We start from the raw sequence: 25,029 nt of genomic DNA, 5'->3' as shown, positions 1-25,029 counted from the left end.
TCTATCCCAAACCTAGCCCACATTGACATCACTCTTGCCATAATCCCAGACAGCAAGCAGTTTCGGTCCAGATCCGGCCCATATCTGGCCCGCATGGATTTCACGCGGGCCAGATCTGGGCAAACACTATGTTGCTGTTTGGGATTGGTTTTAGATAGATGATTGTTTGCTGTGTCACTACTGTTATGGATGTTGTATTTGGGGTAATGTGTTATCGTTACAGAGGCTCACAAGAGCCATAAAGTTTTTAACGCTTCGCGGCATTCTGACCAAGTTCCCTTTACTTACGGGGTTGTCAGACCGACATATAAAACATCATATAATCACACACACACACACACACACACACACACACACACACACACACACACACACACACACACACATACATATATATTTTTTGAGCTGTATGTTTAAGGTCGGGTAAATCTGAAACCTTCTATTTATACTTTAGTCAGGAATGAAAACGAGTCTCCAAGGGACAGAACTACAATGCGTTTAGTGGATTGTACTGTTGTTAACAACATGACAACTGTTCTGTTTTAAAGTTGTGAGTTGTGAAAATTACGGAATCTAGGACCTTTATAGGCAGTGCATGCATTGTAAAGAATGTATCCCTCACAGCCACGTTTTCTTTCGCATAAATGGATGAATGCAACACCACGGACGTAAAGGTTCCATGGATTCACCACTTGAGAATATATTATGGATGTTGAGGTTTAGATGGTCTGTGCAAAGTCTGTGGGGAGATGAGTGTCCTGCTTTACTAATTGGATTACTGAAAAGTAAAAGACCCAAACATAGGTGCTTCTGACAGTGGATAAGCAGACACACATACAACATTTGTTAGCAGTTTTAATTTTTATACATAGCAGTGTGGTATTTTGATTAAGTGTTAACAGTAGGCCTACATTAAAATATTCTTCTGTGATGTGTCAAGGGAAAAACTCCCGTTGGAAATGTTCTGGTAAGATGACTGACAATGTCCTGAGCTTCTGGATAAAATATTCAGAATGACCATTTTATGCTTCTTTTAACTCTCTAAGCATTAAAATTTTATCTGCACCCTGCTCTGGTTAATGAGACACCATAACAGATCACCACAGTCAGTGTCAACTTTATCTTCAAGAAGGGACATCTACAGACTGAGTTTCATTTTCCCTTCTTTATTTGCAATATCATACATTAGGTATAAATGGCAACAAGGATTGCATGGAAAAAAAGCATATAATGTGTTAAGACAAAGGCAGGGCTAACATACACTGCTACAAAATACAACATATTACTTGGTTTATTTGTACGTTATGGATCAATATTAGTATGTAAGAACAGAGATAGTGCTTTGGGTTTAATTCAGTACCTTGCTATTTGTGAGACAGAAAGAGAGCAAAGTAAGGCATTCTGTTGATTTTGTCCTATAAATGAAAAACTCAAGAGATGGAAATAAAACAGGTGTACTGAGTCACACAAAGCAAAAGGACAACAGAGTGATGTACTAACTAATCTACACATTAAGAACACAGAGTAATGAAAAAATATTATGGTAAAATGAGGAGCAAAGTTCTTGTTCTTCGACAAACACAAAACTTAATAGTACCGGAACAAACATGAATTGCTGACTAATTGGGAAAAGGTAATTCCAATTTTTTATTTTTTTTGTAATTTGGGTGTTAAAAATAATAAAGAATTAATTAAAATTGATTACAATAGATGACTACAGAAGCATAAACGGCACATTTAAAAGATTAGTTCACCCCATTCTGTCATTCACCCACTCTCATATGTTTCCAAACCTGTATGTCTTTCTTCTGAGGAAGAATATATCCTGATAAACATCTCCATATTTTTTATTTTTATAAAATGGTTACCAAAACTGTATTGCTACTAACAATTTTCAAAATATCTTATTTTGTGTTCCACAAAAAAAAAATAAAAATAAAAAAATGTCATGCAGATTTTGAACGTCATAAGGGTGAGTGAATGATGACAGAATTTCCATTTTTGGGTGAACTTTTCCTTCAAGGGAAAGCTAAACAACTTTGAATGAAACAAGCAATAATATTAGCAGTTCATTCATCCATTTGTTCATGAATTCAATCATTAATTCAGCAGCATAGGAATAGAAATTATTGGGTAAGGCAGATGGATCATCTTACACCAGAGGAAACTCAAAGCATGCCATTTTAAACCTGTTTTTAAAAAATGGCTATGCAACTTTCGTTATAACAGCCAAGGTAGTGCACATGATTGAATGGCAGATAGACAGAGCAAAAGATGCTCTACTGCGATCTCAAGAGCAGTAACAGCATTCAGTTAACAGTATGGCTACATGAGACTAGTGCACAAAATACTGGATTCAATACTGGCAAACATTGTGGCTACGCAATTAGTGCAACGCTGGGCCTGCTGGGTTTAGCATGGCACTGACACAAAACTGGTTTTTGGAAAGACCCAAGAAAAGAAAGATGGGAGTTTGCATACAATTTAAACAAAGGTGTTTTTAGCACTGAAGGGATTTCACGGCAGGATCACCATCAATAAATGATAGAAAAAAAGAGAGAAGACAGAAGTGAGCTAATCTAAACTACAAGCATGGTGCCACATTTCCATATATTTGCTTTTACGTTATAAAAAGAGGGGGAAAACATTAAACTGGCAAGTATGTTAGTGCTAGAAGAAAACACTGTGATCTAAAATCTGACAACTGTGATGTAAAATCTAACGATTAAAATCTAACCAAGCCGATTATCCCATGTGTGATTTTTATCTAATTCTGAAAATGTACTACATACTTTGCATTATTTCTAACAGCAGAAAAAGATGGGAAGAACATACAGAATCACAAGCTACAATATCAAGACATAAAATAAAATAACTGAAATTCAGTTTTTAAATAAGTGAAAGGAGAAAAATAGTTCATATGTATTTGCCTTGTTCATACTCCATGCTGTAATAAGCGTATAATCTCAATTTTATATTCCACTGATAACAAAACATTCTTCATAAATACATCTTTTCAAGTGGATTTTCATACCAAAACATGCAAGCAAAGGCAAGTTATCAGACCATAGTATGATGACAGCAGCCAATCAGCTCACATTTTAAAACCATGGAATCCGTTTAGGTCACACATAACAGCCAAAAACAAAGGTGTTTTGACAAAGTACAGTTGGAAAATTGAATGGCGAAAGCACATTTGTAAACAATTTCATTATGCAAACTACAAGGTAATTTACATGTCATGTTACAGTGTTTACAACAGTACACACCAATGATAACAATTACACAAATATCTACCTGAAAAAATAGCATTATATTAGCTGTGTAATTATGTGGTTAATACAAAATGACACATTTAACAGGGACAATAATCATACAATTGGACTATGAAAGTTACTAAAACATTTAAACCAGCTAATAATTCAACCTCTGTTTTATGGTAAAAGGAGAGTTCATCCAAAAATGAAAATTCTATCATCATTTACTAACCATTTACTCATGCTGGTAACCAAACAGTAGCTGGTAGCCATGACCTCCGTAGTATAGGAAAATATACAGTGGAAGTCAATGGCTACTGGCTACTATTTGCTTGGCAACATTCTTCAAAATTGATGACAGAATTTTCAGGTTTGATTAAAAAATCATACAAAAACAAAACAAAATGAATTCCATAAAAAAAATGATAGAATTTCCATTTTTGGGTGAATCACAACTTTAACAGTTAATGCAAACTCACTATCATTCTTTTCCCTCAGTTGTAAATTTGCCCTAATGTCACAGAAATTTCACCATTGTAGTGTAATGAAGTCACATTTAGTTGGTATTAAAAGCTTCTTATACTGTTTAAATAGCATGTATTATTAAGTATAACCAAAATGTTGAAGTAGCAAGAGGAGAAATATGGCATAACGGTTTTACATTTTACAATCAATTGTTAAATTCAAACATAATGATGTAAAGGTAATTCGGCAGGTATAGCAGAGGTTAACATTTACTATTCAGCATTTACTTATATGCAGACAATGAGTTTAAGAACAACATAATTAGAGCTTAGAACACTTAAACATTTCTCCCTCTCATAATATCCCTCATTACCGAAACAAATCACACACCCAAAATTTTCTCATGTTCCCAGGATATTTTCTATTATGGCAAAAAGAGGATATTCTAAAAACACTTGGTGAATTAAAGGGATAACGAGGTAATACCTTTATTATTCTGTCATTTGGGTAATATATGGGTATCTTGAAACATGAAACCTATCATAACATCTCACGAATCTACAGCTCTGTCGGCTTGTGAGTAGCAGAAACTCTTGGCATGCTTTTTTACTATAGAACAAACAAAAAATGCAAACAAGTTGTTAAACTGGTGTGCCAAGTTGTCATGTCATACCTGAAATATGTGCAAATATTAGACTGAGAGATGTTTAGTATATTATTTAAAACATTTAACGACACTTACAATGAGAAAACACCGGAGACTCCAGAAGTGAGTACTGAAGCACACCAGAAGTAATTCTGTAAATAGATAAATTGGTATAGTGCTAAGGGGAAGACAGAAACCCCATTGGCTTTGGTGATTACCTTTAGAAATCCTGAATGGGAAGACTGTCTTAGGAAGCACACAACTCTATATTTGTTATTGGGCTTTGGGTAGATGTGGTGAAATGCAGAACCTGATTTTACCAAGTACGACATTTTCCTGGATCAACACCTTCGTTGACCCTGGAACAACATTGTGATTAACCAATCAGACTTGAAGAACCAATTTATAGTTTTTGTGAAGTTTAGGCCTACAATCAGTGTTTTGGTGCTTGGACATCAGTGTCATTCATCTATCATTTCCTCTGATTTTAGGGAATACTCATGGTTAAGGTTAAGTTTAGGTGTAGGGATATGGTCAAGACTACATTTTTGGATTAAAATGTTGTTCCAGGGTCAACAAAATATGAACACAACTCAGCAAAATCAGGATATACGTGGTGAAATCATGCTGTATCAGCCACCAGCGGCTGAGATAAGATGGTCTCCTAGACTTTTAAAAACTGGTCTGCACTAAGTCAGACAATCAGTTTGTAATGTAAACAGCCCTTCCTAACCAGAGTTTAAGTGTTACTCAGTTTTTTTTGTTTTAATCTTTCAATCTATTTTCAACCATAAAGGTAAACTCTTCGACTGGCCTACATTGAAATTGTTAATGAACATGTGAAAAATGTGTTAAAGAATTGCTAGATTTTTAAACAAAAAAGACATGACAATTAGAGATAACTGTGGTTTTGGTTTAACATTTGTTAGATAAAAGGGTAAAGGCAAGGGCAGAGTTTGAGGGTAGTAGGTAGATTCATATTCATTCCCTCTTTTTCCCATTTTATTCACTGTTGATGACGGAAGGATGGACGAACTGAGGGTTGATGAAGGAAAATCCATCAAATTCAGCCTGGTCGATGTTGGCGATAACCAGCTCATCAGGAGGGGTCAGCTGTGGCTGTGTGCGTGTGAAGAACTTGTCAAAGTTCTCTGCCCCTTTTCCACACTATAAAACAAAAAAAGAGGTAGAAAAAGAAAGAGATTACGGGAAATAAAAGATTACTTTGGACACAATTTACTGTAATACTACAACCATGTAGTGTTAATCCCTGCATCACATACAGATACAAATGAAAGTCAAAGGTTTGTTATGTACACATTGTAATGCAGACAACAAACATGGTTTAAAGTTACACTGTTTTATCTGCACATGGTTTAAATTCTAAACAAAGCAGATTTTAAATGTTTAATTTGTTTAACATTATTTGTTGGAAATATGAGATTTTGATGCCTTTTTATACATTAGTTCCCAATTCTCTCACGTCCAACGCACAGACTAACACTCCTCAGATTTCAGATCATATGCCCTAGTTCCTCTTCATCTGGATGATAAAGCAATTGGCTCTACTAGTTTGGAGAACACAGATGTGGAAGCCAAACACACTGGCAACCGACAGCAGCTTCTGACATGAGTACTTTGCATTAATGTGTTAAAATAAGTGTAAAACATAAAATGAAATGTGAAACTAACAGTATTTATTTGTTAGAATCTTCTCAATGACAAAACAACATGGTAATCACAATAGGCTACTAGCTATTCTCATTTTTTATTCTTCATGACAGGCTTGTAGTTCTAAACCTAATAAGCATCTTGACAAATTACCTGAACTACTGTAAGCAGAAGGCACATTAATACCTTTCTTTAACCACCATACCATGTTTATGAAAAAGCTCCAGAAGAACATTTATAATAGCCCTATTATTATGATGAATAAATGACACAAAGCTCCTTTTCAATGATATATAGATGTGTGGGTTATATGGTGTGCAGGATTCAGACCCTTCTTGTTAAGGCTTTCATTAAATTGTTTTAATACAAAAACAAGCAATTCAAGAACAGCGAAAAGTGACACAGCTATCATTTCATGCATGTGCACATAGACCAACAACTAAAAATTAGAGTAGACTGATCTAAGTGATGATTTCAATTAAACTTATCAATTAATTGGCATATCATGCAATTAAGTAATATCTTTAATCGACTGACTTCCAAAATTTAAAGCACACAAACAAAAACAGTTACAAGAAAGCAAGAAATGGATTTTCCTTTTGTAAAGCTGCCAGATTCCATAAGACATGCAGCTCAAGATGTGCCTTAAAATAGAAGATTTCCCTCCCCCTTCTCATTGTATAATATTTGAAAGGAGAGATGAATAGTGACTCAAGCACTGAGAGAGATGGTCAAATGTAAATGCCTGTGTCATGCTCTCTTATGAGGCAGATTTTCCCATCATATGTGAATGTTGAGAAACTGAGAGGGAACAGTTGTGTTCTAACAAGGATGCAGTTCAATTAAAGTTGCAATTGTCATCATCACACACAAACACAGAGACCATAAAAAGCCATTTTTCAGACACAGAGGTCCATGTAGGGCACTACCTATGTCAGCAGTGGAACTAATGATTGGCTAAATGTTTAAAATGGTAGCTGTGCTGAATTAAGCCTGTTTAACCCCCATCATTAGTGTGAAAGGGACACAGGGTCTGTATCTGTCCTAGTTTTGACCATGAGAGGAAGCTGCAGTTCAGCTTCAGGATGTCCTCAGGGGACATCAATAATTGTTGAAACAAAAATGATAATAAATAAATAAATGAAATAAAACTGACAGGTGATGTTCATAACACACTCACGCTAAAAAAAATAGGACATCATAAGAAACACACAAATACTCAAGCCAAACTAACCCCTCTCTTCTTTTCTGTTTTGTCCCCAGTGATGTGACAGAATGCCCAATTCAATGATATATGTGTGGGAGAGCATGTGTGCTTGTGAAGGGGAAACAACTACAGTATGACCCACTTTAGAAGTCACATATATGTATGCAGACTGCTTTTGCAGCTCATCCGTCTCTCTCGCTCTCTCTCCCACTCATACAACACACACACACACACACGCACACAACCATACCAAGGACAATCTAAGCTATTTAATATGACAAATGGCTCTATCTCTATCCTTTTAGTATCTTGGCAAAATATTCTCACTTCCTCCACAGGCGCTGTCTCAGAAAATCAATATCAATTCATATCACGTTTCACCAAAAAAAACTGTGAAAACTAGAATTATTAGAACAAATATCAGAAGGCACAGAAATTTTACTACCAATAAGCATTCATCAGGATATGCAGATGATTACACATTAGTGTCAGAGAGGTCTTCATTTGTGCTGGCAGTGTATTTTTATTATTTTTATTTTTTTGTGATTTTCATATAAAAATTGTTTATTGGTTAACTTTATATACTTAATAAAGTTACTTTACCATATACAGTGATATTACTGTAATTTTACTGTACAAATACTGTCATGATTGTTATGTGATTGTTACTTTTATAATTTTTTAAGTAAAGACTATGAGTTACCATTTTATGACAGGGCATGTACTGTATTGCCTGTATTATCATTATCAGTACATTCTTAAAAATGGTTTTGGTAGTTCAAGTACACTGCTATATTAACACCATATCACTTTATATCATCATATCACAGATAAAGTAAAATATACAGGCGCTAATATTCCATCCTATAATACCTGAAAGACTGTCACCATTTTTTAAAAAGTGAATTTCTGGCAAAATTAAATACAATAACATTTACTCTCCTGTATTTTAGTATCTTAATCTGAATCACCATAAATACTTTCATACATGCCTTTTCAGGGCCACTTCCCTATAAAAATGTTCAGTTGAAGAGCTTTCTTAGTTTTTTTCATCAGTATATGATAAATACACACATACGTTGAAAATGAATAGACCTGCATTGATTTTCTTACCACTTTGGGTTTGAATGGAGGCTGTATTTCTCTATTTTCCAGACGTTCCCAGTCAATCCGACGGAAGAAAGCATGTTCCCGAATATCTCTCTCCCCATCTAGGCTGCAGCCCAGACGCTTTGAAGGGTGTTTTGTCATCAGCTGAGACACAAGATAAAATCATTATCATCTAAAACAGGAAAAAGCTTAATGTGACAATCATAAAAATTGGCATATAATATATTCAGTTTTAAGTTTATATGCATATGCTCACCTTTAAATTTCATGATAACATCATTTTAAATAGGGGTAGACAAATTGCATGGACATGAGCATTTTGTCAACAGTTATTCTAGGTTTAATTGCATTTGGATGTCTATTATGAAAGTGTAAATGTTCATAGGTTCTTTTTCTGTTTATTTAGTGTTGTTTCTTAATATGAAGTCATAAAAAAGATAACCCTAACAGCTAACCACCTTCAAGACATCCTCATATTAATATGTTCATTCTCCATGGTCATAGTAGATCTGTACTGCAGATAAAGGCCAGAAGGGAAAAATGAACACATATATCTCTGCAGTCATAATAGGGAAAAGGCGAGTTGTTTTACTCTGTGAAAAAGAAATTCCAGACAATGGCAAATGTATGTTGAAAACTATACAAAGGTGTTACTGAAAATCCTGTCCATGTGTGATATTCTTAAAAAAGAAAAATTAAATTATTTTCACAAATTGTGCAGTCCACAATTTTCATCACATCAGAAGGTAATATCTCTTTGTCTGTAAGTATACTTGAGCCAGTATAGTGAATGGTGGTAGCGGTGGCTTAAAACTCAAATAGTAAAGTTTTAAATTGTTATGTAAAACCTGTTCTTCTTCCCAATATGCTATATTAATAAGACATTTTGTCCCTCATACAAACCCCCAAAAATCTAGAGAAACCTACTCGTTGATATTTTGGACAGATCTCCAGACTGAATCTATTAACTATGATTTTTGCCCCAATAAACTCGTAATTTGCTGCTTATTAATAGTTAAGGTAGTTGTTAAGTTTGTTTAAGTGGCCACATATTATTTTAAGGTCCAATTCTCACTATTAACTATTAACTGTAACTTTGCCTCAATAAACTCCTAACTAGTGCTTATTAATAGTAAGGTAGTTATTAAGTTTAGGTATTGGGTACGATTAAGGGATCTAAAATATGGTAATTGAGAATATGTGCTTCATAAGATCTAATAAACAGCCAATATGCTAGTAATATGCATGCTAATAAGCAACTAGTTAATAATGCGAATTGGTCCCTAAATTTAGGTGTTACCATTTAAGTTTAAGTATGGGGTAGGATTAAGGAATCCAAAATATGGCCATGCAGAATAAGCCATTAATATGTGCTTTACAAGTACTAAAAAGCCAATATGCTAGTAATATCCATTCTAATAAGCAACTAGTTAATTGTGGGAATTGGTCTTTAAATTAAAGCATTACCGAATATTTCACAGATGCAAAGAACTTTACAAACTTTTGCAATTCCAACAGCTATTTGGTTCTAAGTAGCACTCATTTTAACAGCCTGTTAACTAAAGAGAAAAGGTTTCTTTCTTTCTTTTTTTTTTTAATTGTTAAAATTAAATGACTTAAATTTGCCAGGAAAATTGATTTCAGATAAATTTCTAATTCATTGTCCCTCTATAGTACCAGGCTTTTCTGGGTCAGGTTCTGACAGCCACTATGTATTCATTAGTAGCTGGCAAAGTTTATAAGACACACACACAAGTTTCAAAACACACAGCAATGAAAACAGATGAACTTACACCTCCACCACTGACAGAAAGACAGAAGGTGATAGAGAACATTATTAGGGTCTATTAGCGTCATTTCTCAACATAACAGGATGTTCTTACAATAAAAGTATCAAAAAGTATTTTGATATTACTGTGGTATTCCTCAAAGTAGCTTGAAGTATACTGAAAAATTCAATATGTGAAAAAAAAAAGAATGTATTTCTCACAATGATTGCAATACCTTCAAAAATGGTTACCCCTGTCATTTTCCCAATCTTTTGATTCAGAACAATATACTTTATTTTTAGTTTTTTTTTTATCAAGAACAGTGAACCTTACATGTCAATGCAAAAATAGAGAACAATATATAAATTCAGACTCTACCAACTTGCACTTAAACTCAGAAGTTCTGGTAATTTAAGAGTGGTTTGGCTGAGAGAATGTAATGTGAGTTTTCAGATGTCATATAACTGCTTTATTTCTGCTAAATGGTGTGTTGGTTTGTACTGCTTAAAAGAACAAGGGATTTATTATTGAATATATTTTATATTATTTAGAAAATTTTGGAAATGGAATTTGTCATTAATGAATGAAAGATTACGCAACGGTGTAATGAGCACTGAATGCCAGACAAAATTTGAGATGTTCTATTAACAATTATTTTTTTCATATTGTAGCCTTTCCAAACAGTATGCAGAATGTGCTACACAATAAAATGCATCTGTTATTTCTATACATAAATAACATAGTCCATGAATTTAGAACTATGGTTGTGCCATCTGATACCATCACTTTACCCTGGCACTGCCACAGTATTTTGTTTGTCAGGGATGTAGCTTACAGGAATCTCATTGAAAACAAAATGTTGAGATGCACTGGAAATTATATTAAGGAGAAAGTAAGAAATCTAGTCATGTCTTCGTTCATGTTAGTTAATGAAAATAATGAAAATAACATATATTTCTGATTTACCAAAGTGGACAATTAAAAATGAAATGGTCTATTTCACTCTCACTCTAAAAATCTGGCAAGGCAAAATAGTTTAAGTTTTGGTCTTTAGTCAGACTGAAGTTTAATCTAATAACAACACACTGCATGCACAGCAAACGAAACCTTAACACTGATAAGACTTTTATTAAAAATGAAACCAGGGTTTGTGTGCTTTTATCTAAATTGGATCAGCACCTGCAGTGAATTTCTGATGGGCAGTGAATTTCTGAGCAGATTCATGTAATATGAGGGATTAAAATAAGTGATAACAGTACTGATGGTTTTTTTTGTTATATAATTTTGAGTAACTTTCAATTAATGTAATTTAAGATATACTGATATCAAATGTCAGTGGATTTCTGTAATTATCTTGGATTCATGGGAACCTAATGACCTGGTTTTTGGAATGATTCAGCTGTCTTTTTCTGAGATATATCCTCCTCATTTGTCAGGTACTAAACTTTTGCTTTCAGGTTTCAGAAAACATACATCCATTGTTGTGGAGAATTCAAAATTTGTAAGTCAAGAAGTCTTCAACTATTTTCAGAGGCAAAATAAAAGATTAAAATAGAAGAATAATGTACTGGTGAATTCTGATTCCCTGTTATTAACCAACTAGAGAGCAATAATGCTCCCGGTTCTCCCGGTACAGGTTTAGTTGGGCTCTACAACCTAGAACATTGTGTTCTTTATGTGACAGAACTTACCCCTTTGCAGATGGAAACTGCTTCTTTGGACATGGATTTAGGGTAGGAGACGTTGTGCTCCATAATGGACTGGAAAAGTTCATCTTCATCCTCACCATCAAATGGAGGCTGAGAAGAGAAAAAAAGAACATTCCAAATGAAATTAAAATTAACACTATTAAGCATTTATCCTCATATGTGGATTGTTAAACCCTTGCACAATGTGGCATTAAAGAATTTACTTTAAGTTCACTCTTACAAAAAGTACAATTATGGTAGCATAAAATATACCATGAGAAAAAACAAGTACAAAAGATCATTCTGTTTGGACAAAGTGATTATACTGTACTTTGGTATTGTTTAAAGGACCTTATAGCATCATTTAAATACTATGGACGTGTATCTTAGTATATAATGAAGTACCATGATATTTCACTGACAACTGGTACTATATGTTTGATTTCAATTTATGAAAAACAGGTTGTGGATGTGAAGAGAAGATGTGTTTATTTTTACCCAGAGATCATCTGTGGGTACAGCAGCTGGTGTCAATATCATATGTGGATCATTTCTGTTAAATTACATTTAAAAGTATACAACCACATGACCACTACAAACTGTATTACAACAAAGTTCAAAGTCGCCAATTTAGGACTTGATGGTTATACACATCTGTACTCACCTGTCCAGCCAGCATCTCGTACAGCAGGACTCCATAAGCCCACCAGTCCACAGAACGGCCATAAGGCTGATATGCTATTATCTGAAAAGAGACAGGACAAAACCCCCTACCGATTACTATTAAATATCAGCATACTAGCAACAAAGATATCCCTACTGTTCCAGAATACAGTTTTTCCCATAATCCCCATTCTATCTGGAGGTACAACTCTCCACTACAAATACTGTAAATTATAATAAATATACTGTATTATATTGTTTTGTGTTCCAGTCAAAATATTTAAACACCCAATAAACAAAACTGATTCACAAATCTGTGTAAGACATATTCTTGTTAGATAATATTGGTATTTTTTAAATTAAATGACCTTGGTACAGAATATCACCATTCTGTGTACTTACTTTTTCACAGCACTGAACTAAGTAATTATTTAACATGAAAGGGACCCAGATGTAAAACAAAACCTAAAATGTTCTTTTATTTAATAAACCAAGCAAGACTGCAACCTAAGTTCGGTGTGTGGGGTGTAAGAAAGTACAAGTGTGTGCCTTTAAAATATTAATAATGACACACACACCTTTTTTGTGCCATATATTCCAAAATTTCACACAGCTTATACAGCATGCAGTCAGCTTTCTTGGCTGATTCAGTTCATAGCACATTCAGTGCATGTGTGTTTGTATGTGACATCATGCTAACACTATGTGACAGTTTTAGATCATGGCTGTAGCCGCTCAAGGTTTTGTTCATGGCTCTAGATGGCCCACACACACACACACACACAAACACACACACACACACACACACACACACACACACACACACACACACACACACACACACACACTAAATAAATTGTAACCCTAATCGTAACTACACATTCCATACACAGGCTAATTGAGATATGCAATTTCAGACTAAACAATTACTGAGGAGAAAACAAATAAACATCCACTGATTTCATCTCTCAACTTATTCACCAAACTGATTAAGCAAGTGACAGAATAATGGATAAGAAAATATTTTCACACTGGTTATTTCTACACTTCATAAGTGCACATGTTCTAATAACATCATCTAATCAAATTAAAGAGATCATATTATACTAATAATATTTTGACAACGCAAGAAACAGACCAAACTGTAATTAGCTTATTTTATGAACTCAGTGGGAGGTCCTCACTATGAAAACAAATGTGTTACAAAAATATGGTTAGTCATGTGTGTTACTGCTGCTCTACCTTTGACACACTTTACACTCAAGTTAACATGCAGCAACGTGTTCCCAGATAACACGCATTACCCCTGCATAATATGTAGGTCAGCAAAAGAGACAGAAAGAGAGAGAGAGTAATGCTCTCAAAAAAAGGTGGAGGACAAATGTCCATTATGTACACACAAATACACACACACTTTTTATTTTGCAGCTTCAGAAAGCAAAACTGTGCATGTGCTATATCTGTGTGGACATACAGACACATGTGAAAGTGTTTTAATGCCACATAAAAAAATAAAAAATAAACATTAAAGGGATCATATGATGCGATTTCAAGTTTTCCTTTCTCTTTGGAGTATTACAAGCTCTTGGTGCATAAAGAAGATCTGTAAAGTTGCAAAGACTAAAGTCTCAAACCCAAAGAGATAGTCTTTCTAAAAGTTAAGACTCGTCCACGCCCTCCTAAAACACCTCATTTAAACACGCCCCTACATGTCTACTTCACGATGTGGGAAGATTTGCATAATGCCGCCCAAATTTTCACGTAAAGAAGGAAGGCGTAACATTTGATTATCGCTGTTGCCGTCGGCGCCATGTCGTGCAGGCGCTGTATTGTTGTGAAAGAGAAAATACTTTGTTTGGACTTCCAAAATAGGATACAACTAGAAATCAGTGGTTAAGTTGTATTTACAACACTGTTCCAGAACAGTTTAACCCAAATATATATGTGTGCAGCACATTTTATGGAGGACTGATCCTGGGAGAGAAGACTACAATGCCGGCTGTTCTGACTAACAGTCTGTAAGTAATGGCACTTTTCCACTACATGGTACGGCACGGTATGGCTCAGTACGGTTCACTTTTGGGTGGTTTTCCACTAGGTACAGTACCTGGTACCTGAATCGTACCGTTACCAAAACGTGACGTGTAAATTTTGCTGATCATGGATTGGCCGGAGAAAATCGTCGCTACCTGTGTCACTGAACTTGCGACACAAACACAAAAGAACTGCTAGATTTAGATCAGCACAGCCAGCGAAGGATCGAACGCAACTGTTTTGAATGAGCGCACCTTTTTTTAACAACCAAAAAGTTTCGTTGTCTGTTGAGGAAGTACAGACGTTCCTCTCATTGATAGCAGTGGAGCAGATTCAGCTAGAGCTTGATATGGTTCGACGCTGAATGAAAACGTTTTTTAGGAGTCATGGCAGTTGAGGCGGCGCAATTATAACGACATAATCCCGGCCACTCTAAAGCGATACTAAACTGGAGTGGAAACGCAAACCGTGCCCAACCGAGCCGTACTGTATTGATATCACACTTGTCCGTGTGTGAAGACGTTGCGCAAATCCATGAATGAATGTTCCGAAGTGAGGTAAACTTCAACAGATTTATCCTGCTCAGGGAGTAGGGAGAAATGAACACTGTGTAGGGACCATGTCAATGGGAAAACAGTTCATGCACAGAGCTCACTTCTAACGAGCAGATAATCTGAATAACAAAGAGAGACGACAAAAATATACATACAAAATGGGTGAGAGGACTGGACATGAGGACTGTAATTGAGAACCGCTGGTGTAGAGTAGTGCTTGTTGTTTGTCGTTTCTCCGATCAAAATGCAGACATGGTTTTATGTTTACGCGGCGCGATGCAACACAATGCGTAAAACCACAGTATAAATCATTATAATCCGTAATGATGTCCCCATTGGATGCAACCAATGAAATGCCTCGTTTGTAATGGGTTATATTGGTTTTGTCTTGTTACGCCGGTGTTCTGACCGCAACACACATCACAGTATGGCAAGGGGCGTAACATTTCCATCACATCCTTGAGGCATTCGGCCAATCACAAAGCACTGGATAGCTAGCCAATCAAAGCACACCACGCTTGTAAGACCGATGAGCTTTGTAAAAAACGATGCGTTTCAGAAAGGCATGGCATAGAGGAGAAACAATAATGTACAGTATGTGGAAAATAATGTGTTTATTGAACCTTAAACAGTATAAACACATTTCATTACACCAAATACACAAAATAATGTTCTTTTTAGCAACATCAAATGACCCCTTTAAGGGAAAATGTTAATATCACACTGGTAATTTTTTAATAACAAAAAAGCTACAGTGTAATACTTATGACTACTTTATTCTCATTATTTTGACTTTAATCTATTGTTGCTATGATTTCTAGTAATTTTAGTAAAAAAAAAAAAAAGCTGTCACATATTCTAGTCATAGAGCTGGTAAGAATATTATGAGGATGACAGGGAAATTAATATACAAACTTTGACAGCCACTGCTACACTTACTGATTTGGTTTCTCAAAAATTCACCATAAATCTAGGGCTGGTTATGTGGGAGGGTTTGTTTAGTAAAATATATATACAAAGGGTCTGAATTTTTGTGTGTGAAGAAGTCTGAAAACCATTGTGGCTGCCTTTATAGCATGACTTTTAAAGAATTGCTGTAGAAGACAACTCTGCCGCCCACTGTCATGTCATGCCACTACACTTTGGATACTTTGGGGAGAAAAAAACATAGACAGAAAGATAAGATGAGAGAGAAAGAGAGAGAAGATGTGTGTCTGAAGGATGTCAGAGCAGATAAAGGTCATCAATATGAAGTGTTGATGTGCCACAGATAACCTGCATTGTAAGAGCTTATGTGTCACTTGTGGAGGCATCCTCATGTTAAGGCCTGCTCTGGGAAGAAAAGTTAAGAGAAGAGGAGATTCGGTACAGATAAAAATAGGGACAGCTTCACACTAGGCTCTGCACTGAATATGAAAAGATCTGTATGAAGAAAAAAGGGAATAAATAAAGCACTGAAAAGTGGTGGTTTCCATTACTGCAAAATGTTTCAAATGGTTCTATTAGAGTGCATCATAAATTGTAATGGATCACTTACTGTGATGACGCATTTCCATAGTTATTAATATCTCACACATGTAGCAAAAATAGTTTTGTATATTTTCATTTTCTTTTTAAATGTACAGACTAGTTTCTAATACAGCTGTTGAGAGACTGATGGCAAATTTGATGTCTTTCTCTCTTCTGACCAATGTAATCATTCTCTCTATACCCCCCCCCCTTTTTGTAACGTGGACGTTTTTGTATCGGAGCACATAGGAACACAAAAATTATATTTGTTGTTGTTTCTGTTCACCACTATAAAGTTTTCCACACTATGACAACTTCCACTTGAGAGCACCTCTGAAAGATGAAATGTCTATAGAAAAATATTATCAAATTAGTGGGGCCAAATGCCAGAAGAAATGTCATGGTCAGGAGGTAAGTGTCACGGTCTGGTGTGAACACAAGCGCACGACGAAGGAATACAGTTCCAAAAGAGTTCTTTAATCAGGCACAGAATGAGACGGGCACAACCAGGCATAAATCGAACAATAGCAGTCAAAGGAACATAGGGGAACACAGACTTTAAATACTAGGAACGCTATCAGGGAGAAACAGAAACAGGTGTAGAACTAATTTATCAAAAACTATGGCAACAAACTAGGCAGGATAACAGAAACACAGAAAACTAAATCAAAACAGATCATACAAGTGACATTAAGCAGCTGTTTATATATTCTTGAATAATGATTGACAGTATTAAATAAAGTCGCTGCTCATAAAACTTTGTTTTAGAATTATAATTTAAAATCTGTAGCATGTAGCAGTAGCATTTGAAATAAGGAGGCAAAATATTTACTTAAGTGTATATTTTATACAGTTTCAGTCAAAAATCAACCATTTCCTGCAACCCATAGGGAGTCATTTGGAATTCTTATGGCTCAAGGAAGGCCTTTTTAAACCGCTAATATGTCTGTTGGACAGTGTCACTGTGAAAAAAAAAGAAAAGAAAAAACACACTCCGTCACTCACCTCTGGAGCAATGTAGTCTGGCGTTCCACAAAATGTACGGGTGGTCACACCCTCCACAATATTCTCCTTGCACATACCGAAGTCTGCAATCTTAATATGTCCCTCTGCATCCAGCATGACATTATCTAATTTCAGATCCCTGAAAGTGATAACACATAACACAACAGTAAATTACAATAGACAGGGTGATTCTGAAAATTGCAGGATGGGGTTACATAAAAAAAGATGCTTGTCTTCCTGTTTAAATATTTGTATATAAAATTACATCTAAACAAACTCCACACATAAGCACAACAAAAATGTAGGTCATTTTAGGTCATGTAAAAGCAAGTGGAAGGTTTATTTTTTTTTATTATTTTTTTTTTTTCTGAAACAAGGACTCTGTCTCTTTCATTCCTGTTGACGTCAGTTCATCTGTTTGCTCTATTTCCCTAGGCCAATTTAGTCGCTCAAAGAAAAACAAGCCAAATAACTAAGTGTAGCTCCTAAAGAGAGACAGACTTAAATGAATTACTGGTTGAAGGTTGGGCTAAATAGTGATTTGGTATTTTATTAATGTTATTTGAAATGAGTCATGCCAATATTTAGCACATTTTACAAATAGGTTAATATGATATTCTTTAATGCATTAGAGACACAAATGACATTTTCAGCTGTCTAAGAAAGTAAAATAACTTGACATTCAGGTTATTGGAGTAAAAAAAAAAAAAAAAAAAAAAAAAAAAAAAATATATATATATATATATATATATATATATATAATATAATTACACTATATATATATATATATATATATATAATTACACTATTATATAACCAGATAAGGTGCACTTTGCTTTAAATCATAGAATTCATATACAAATATACAAAATCAACATTTGGTCTCACACTAGCTATCCCTTACTGACTGATTAATTTAGGCAAAATCTGCAACCCTGTTATTTGCAAATCTGTTAATCAGAATGTCATTGTTTGTTTGTTTATTTATTTTTAATGCTTTAATGTTAATCTGCTGATTAAAGCCAATTACCTTACACTTTGAAACTTTTGACAGAAAGGTCTGAATTGGTTCTGAATGTGTAGTTTATGTGTGTTCACTAGGGTTGCCACCCATCCCTTAAACTACAGAATCGATCCCTATTTAAAGGTAAAATGATGCGTCCCGCATCAAATCAATACGGGACGTGATTTGTGCCATATTTTACAAAGGCCTACAAGCTGAATCAACAAATAAGTATTTTGCACCGTTTATAATGCTAGTAACAATTATAATGAAATTAAATTTATAAGAAGTTAGAGAAGCTCATCTTGGCGTCTTTGTTTCCATGGCGATGATGGGAGTCTCCAGAACGCATGCCACTAAAGCCCTTTCACGTGAGCGCAGCATGCGCTAAACCTGTGCGGTAGGGCTAAATGGGAAAGTTATCAGTCAGTCTGTCTTGTAACTAATAATGAATGTGCAGTTTGCAGAGAAGCATTTGCTCAAGGTGATCTGTCTGATCTGTCTGACACATATATGCTTCTAAAGGCATAACCCTATTGTTTTATTAAAATTTGGATAGTCTATTAGAGCTTGATAGACATAATTTTTTATATTTTTAGACATTATTAGACAGATGAATTAATAGATTATAATTAATGTTAGACCCCATTATACAAGATGGCGGCGTGGTCAGACACAGTGGCTACTCTGGTTCCCAAAAACTGTGTTTTTATGTCTGTTAGTCTCGTTTCCTCATCTTCGAACAGTCTCACCTTATCGCAAAATCATCAGATAAACACTCGGAAACACATCTATGATCGAAGGATCGAAGAGGTCTCTGTCTGCTGCTGAAGCCGAACCCCAAGACCGGGGCCTCACCTACTGATGCTATCAGCACAAAACGGCGACGCCAGCGGTGTGAGAGGGGACAGAAGCATGGCAAGTGTGGAGGCATACAAGCTAGGCTAAGGGCTAACCCCACTAGACCAGCGATTCCATCACTCGTGCTCTCAAACGTTCGCTCTCTGGAAAATAATTTGGACTTAATTCAACTCAGTCTGTCTACACAGCATGAGACAAGGGTTTGTTGTGTGTTTGTTTTCACTGAAACATGGATAAATGACAACTTCCCAGACTCCGCTATTCAGCCACACCGACTTGCCTGCTACCGAGCGGATAGAGAAAAAGCACTTTCTGGTAAGGCTCGCGGGGGTGGCTTGTGTGTGTAGGTCAACAAAAAGTGGTGTAAAAATGCTGTGGTAGTGACAAAACACTGTTCATCGCTGGTGGAGTTTATGTTTGTGAAGTGTCTACCGTTCCATCTGCCGCGGGAGTTCATGGCCATTGTTATTGTCGCAGTTTACATACCCCCGTGTGCTAATGTGAAGGACGCGCTTCGCGAGCTGTACAGCGGCATCAGCAAGCAATAAACAAATAACCCCGACGGCTTTTTAATAATAGCCGGTGACTTCAACCACTCAAACATAAAGACAGTTTTGCCAAAGTTCTACCAACACGTGAACTTTGCAACAATGGGAAAAACACACTGGACTTTGTTTACACAACAGAAAAGAATGCGTACAATGCTGTACCCCGCCCCACCTCGGGTACTCTGATCACATCTCTGTAATTTTAATTCCAGCATACATACCACTTCTGAACTCGACAAACCGGTTCAAAAACTCATCACAGTTTGGCCAGATGATGCTACCTCAAACCTACAGTACTGCTATCAGTGCACAGACTGGAACATGTTTAAAGAGGCAGCCACCTACAACAACCTCACAGACCTGCAGGAATACACTGAAACTGTAAGTGCTTATATTAAAAAGTGCATTGATGATGTGACAGTCACCAAGACCATCACCACACGTGCAAACCAAAAGCCGTGGATGACAGTAGAGGTTCGTGGGCTGCTAAAGACCCGAGATGAAGCATTCAGATCAGGAGATAAAGCAGCCCTCAAAACAGCAAGAGCCAATCAGACAATCACAGACTACAAGCCCCCGCCACAGGCCTGTGATGACGACACATCCCTCCAGGATGCACTCAACCACTTTTATTCACAGTTTGATATGCAGAATTACACACCTGCACAACAACTGCCCATACCTGCCCATGTTACTAGCATGATTAAGAAGTTACTAGCATGCCACTAGCATGTTGCTAGCATGATTAGCATAAACTAACATGTCGTTAGCATGATTAGCACATTACTAGGATGTCGGTAACATCATGCAGAATTACACACCTGCACAAAAACTGCCCATACCTGCCCATTTCTATAACAATAAAAAAAATACAATAACATCCCAATAGCATGTTGCTAGAATGATTAACAAGTTACTAGCATGTCGCTAGCATGTTTCTAGAGTAATCAGCATGTATCAGCATGTTGCTTGAATGATTAGCAAGCAACTAGCATGTTACTAGCATGATTAACAAGTTACTAGCATGTTGCTAGCATGTTTCTAACATGATTAGCATGTTACTAGCATGTTTGTTAGCATGATTAACAAGTGACGTCTCAGTTACGTATGGTAACCCTCGTTCCCCTCTGTGAATTGGGATATTGCTACGATAGACCAATCTACTTTGAGTGTAAACTAAATGTGCTAATGCACATTGGCATGCAATTATTGCATCCAGCTGCCGCTGATCACAGCATGAGTATAATAAGGCAGCAGGTGCAGTGCGTTGTTAGCGGTGGTACAGCAACTGTGGTGACGGGACGTGACGCCGAGAGTGACCCACCTTCAGGGAACAAGTAATACCATATGTAACCGAGAGGTTCCCATTCAGTCGGTCACTCTCGACATCACGTCGGCTGTGTGCCAGTGTGTCCGTGCTAAGTGTTCCTTCGGTCAGGGAGAAGAACAACTGGCAGTGAGAGGTCTCTGGAGAAGCAAACAGGTCTACCTGATCGGCTTCGAAACGTCTCCAAATCAGCTGGACCTTTCCGCCATTCCCCCTGGAGCATTGCTTGAGACAGCTCGTCGGCTGTACAGTTGAGCAGGCCCCAAATGTGAACAGCACAAAGTGACCTCAGAACCTTCTGACTCCAAAGGAGGAGGTGGCTGGTGAGTTGCGACATGCGACGGGAGACAGACCACCTTGTTGCTTGATGTACGCAACAGTCGCTGTGTTGTCAGTTTGGACCAGCACGTGCTTGCCGTTGTACGTGGCCCCCCAGCTGGAGGTGGAGGCATTTGTGTAAACCACAGCATGTCTGGAGATCTGTTCTAGGGGGACCCCTGCCCAGAGGAATGCAAGATCTGACCACGGGGTGAAAGGTTTGGCGACAGGCCGGTGTAACTTGGACCAGGTGAGTGCTGCACTTCCACATTCACCTCAGGACTCGGCCATAAAGCCAGTGCTGGAGCGGTCTCATTTGTAACAGGCCGAGCGGTGTAAGTGCTGCTGTGACCGCCATATGCCCCAGGAGCCTCTGAAAAAGTTACAGTGGGACCACTGTCCTGTCCTTGAACGTATTCAAGCAGGCTAGCACTGGCCGCGCACATTCTTCTGTGAGGTGCGCTGTCTGTTCAACCGAATCCAACTCCATACCGAGAAAAGAGATCCTCTGCGTTGGGGAGAGTTTGCTCTTTTCCCAGTTGACCCGAAGGCCCAACAGGCTGAGGTGCCAGAGCACCAGGTCCCTGTGCTCGCACAACTGATCCCGAGACTGTGCTAGTATAAGCCAGTCTTCTAGATAGTTGAGAATGAGAACACCCTGATCTCTGAGGGGAACAAGAGCCACCTCTGCGACTTTCGTGAAGACACAGTGAGATGGGGACAGCCCAAAGGGCAGGACCTTGTACTGTTATGCCCGTCCTTCGACGCAAACCGCAGAAATGGTATGTGGCGTGGAAGGATCGACAAATGAATGCACGCGAACAGGGATAATAATCAAATAATCGTCCTTCAGGTCGATCGCTGCAAACCAATCTCGGGGGGGGACGCACCCGAAGATACGTTTCTGCATCAACATCTTGAATGGTAACCGATGAAGGGGACTGGTTCAAAACTCGCAGATCCAAGATTGGCCGTAACCCGTAACCTTTCTTGGGTACAATGATGTAAGGACTGTAAAGCTCATATCGGCTGGATAGACCGGCTCTATCGCATCATTCACCAGTAGGACTGTGATCTCTGCCCGCAGAACAGGGGCATCGGCCACTTTCACTGTAGTGAAGCAGATACCGCTGAACTTGGGGGGACGCCGGGTGAACTAAATCGCATAGCTGAGGCTGATGGTCTGCAGAAGCCAGCAAGATAGGCTGGGTAGCGCTGACCAGGTGCCCATAAACCGTACAAGTGGGACCAGCAGAACCACAGCCATACCTGCAGTGGGGCAGCCTGGTGGAACACAGGGACCCAACTCGGGCGGCTTGTGAGCGGGCCAGTTAGGGGTGTGAGGTTGGTGTGCAAAGCTCACCTGGTTCCAAAGGTTGGCAGAGGGAGCATGAGTAGGGCCTGTGTTGACGCTCTCGAACCGCCCGCTGTTGCCATCTAGCGAAGGAGGAGGATGAGTGTTGTCCGGCGTTTGGCCATTCGTAACTCTCCGTACACTTTCGTCAAGAATTTGAGGCCAACAGCAGGAAAAAACAGAACAAAAGATTCTCCACCCGGCCCTCCTCCAGGGGAGGGAGTGGTGCATTCACCAATTTTCGAAGAGCAGATCCCTCCATCTCTGTGTTGCCTGTCTCAGGGCCACTTGCTCTTCCACTTGCCGCCAGGTTTGACAGGGGCCTGGACAGGCAGGGCGGCCCGCCTACGCCGGCTACACGACGCTGCTTTGCTGGAGGCTGATGCGGATGCGGTGCGGAAGTGGGGGTGAACGAGGGGGCCTGCCCTCGGTGACAAGCAGGCTGGGGCACTGCAGCCGGCAGACAGGTAGAGGCAGCAGCTGCCCGCCGGGGCAGGATGTGTCGGATCGCCTCAGTCTGCTTCTGGGCAGCCAAGAACTGCTGGGCAAAGCTCTCGACTGCGTCGCCAAAGAGGCCAGTCTGGGACACAGGGGCATTGAGGAACCGAACCTTGTCGGCATCCCTCATGTCTGCCAGACACAGCCACAAGCGTGGACATCGCACCACCCAGAGAACTTGTGGTGATCTACGTCGCTTTTTTGCTGGAATTGCCCAATAATGAAACTAAAAATAATTAGGCCTAACGTCTTGGGATGTTTATTATTACTGCAATATATTTTTACATGTGTATTGCCAAAACGACTGCAGTATTGCAGTACAATTAAAACAGTGCAAGACTGAAAATAGTACAAAGCAGCACATTAAGAACAAATTTTTTTCTCTTTGGCAGATGAGCGTCTCTTTAGCCAGTTTCTTTGTTTCTCTCTCAGAGGCGCCTCATGTCTCCTGAGAAAAAACAAACCATATTATATTGTACGTAATATTCTGTATGCCGTCTGTATGTAATACACACTTTGACTAAACCTGCTCTGCAAGTTTAAAATGCTGAGCAGACACTCCCCATATGAAAGAGCAAGAGATTCACATCTTTATTTCAACCGCCACAAGCTATACAGAACTAACCCCAAACCCCAACCCCCTCCAGCTGGACTTAATTCAGTCACACTGGATGCTCAGTGTAAAATGGACACACTCTATCTAAAATACAAAAAAAAAAAAAAAAAAAAAAAAAAAAACAGCGAACTGCAGAATACACACATCTCTATTAATCATTTTATATATTATTTATTATGATATTATATATTTGTAATAAAATTTTATATATAATATAAATTTATCCCCACAATCGGGATTTCTGAAATCACTTCTATCACTGGACCATTAACCATTAACTTGATAAACAAAACTTCCCTTTTCCATTGCGTGTTTGCGCAAGACAGACGCCCTCTTCATTCATCTCACTTCACAATGATAAAAATAACAGTGTCATCAAGCAGATAATGCTGATCTTATAGGCCTAATATATATATATATATATATATATATATATATATATATATATATATATATATATATATATATATATGAACTGGACTGCCAGTGATCAAGCTGCTTTTTGATGCTGCTTTTGATTAATAGCCTTTAATACTGACTTATAGCACCGATGGTAATAGCACCGTTTATTTTTTCAACCTCACATAAAAATTATTAATGGAACAAATACACTTTTTTGCTATAATAATAATTATTTCTCTCTGTTCTCTTTGCAATATCTGATGTGATCCGCCTGGTTTCAGCTTGTTCAAAGCGCGATAATATTAACGTTTTACTGTCATTATTAGCCCTTCATGGATTCAGTCTTATATGTATTATATGTAGCTTACTGTGAATATAAACCATCAGTTTCTGACATGGGAAAGCTAAACTGCACCTGCTTTTAGAGCTTTGCATTTCAGCCCGAAATCGACGTTCACACAGAGACCGCAGATTATTATTTTTTTTTCATTTTATGAATTCCCCCAATCTCCCGCACGGCCAAA

At 37.7% G+C, this 25,029-nt stretch overlaps 1 protein-coding gene across 1 annotated transcript in view; it reads right to left on the bottom strand.

Annotated features, from left to right (window-relative positions):
• Positions 1-4,185: 4,185 nt before the first annotated feature.
• prkcaa (protein kinase C, alpha, a) overlaps positions 4,186-25,029 on the bottom strand; it is a 139,367-nt gene continuing 118,523 nt past the window's right edge. Inside the window, exons 13-17 of the mRNA XM_042725744.1 lie at positions 17,579-17,717; positions 12,478-12,558; positions 11,817-11,924; positions 8,360-8,500; positions 4,186-5,535 (exon numbers count right to left, since the gene is read on the bottom strand). Coding sequence (XP_042581678.1) covers positions 5,371-5,535; positions 8,360-8,500; positions 11,817-11,924; positions 12,478-12,558; positions 17,579-17,717 — 634 coding nt within the window. The 3' untranslated portion in view covers positions 4,186-5,370. The remainder of the gene's footprint in view (positions 5,536-8,359; positions 8,501-11,816; positions 11,925-12,477; positions 12,559-17,578; positions 17,718-25,029) is intronic.

Source organism: Cyprinus carpio, chromosome B6 (assembly GCF_018340385.1).
Source record: "Cyprinus carpio isolate SPL01 chromosome B6, ASM1834038v1, whole genome shotgun sequence".
Taxonomy (NCBI): domain Eukaryota; kingdom Metazoa; phylum Chordata; class Actinopteri; order Cypriniformes; family Cyprinidae; genus Cyprinus; species Cyprinus carpio.
Note: the sequence above shows the minus strand (reverse complement) of the source record. Positions and strands in the feature narration are given on the sequence as shown.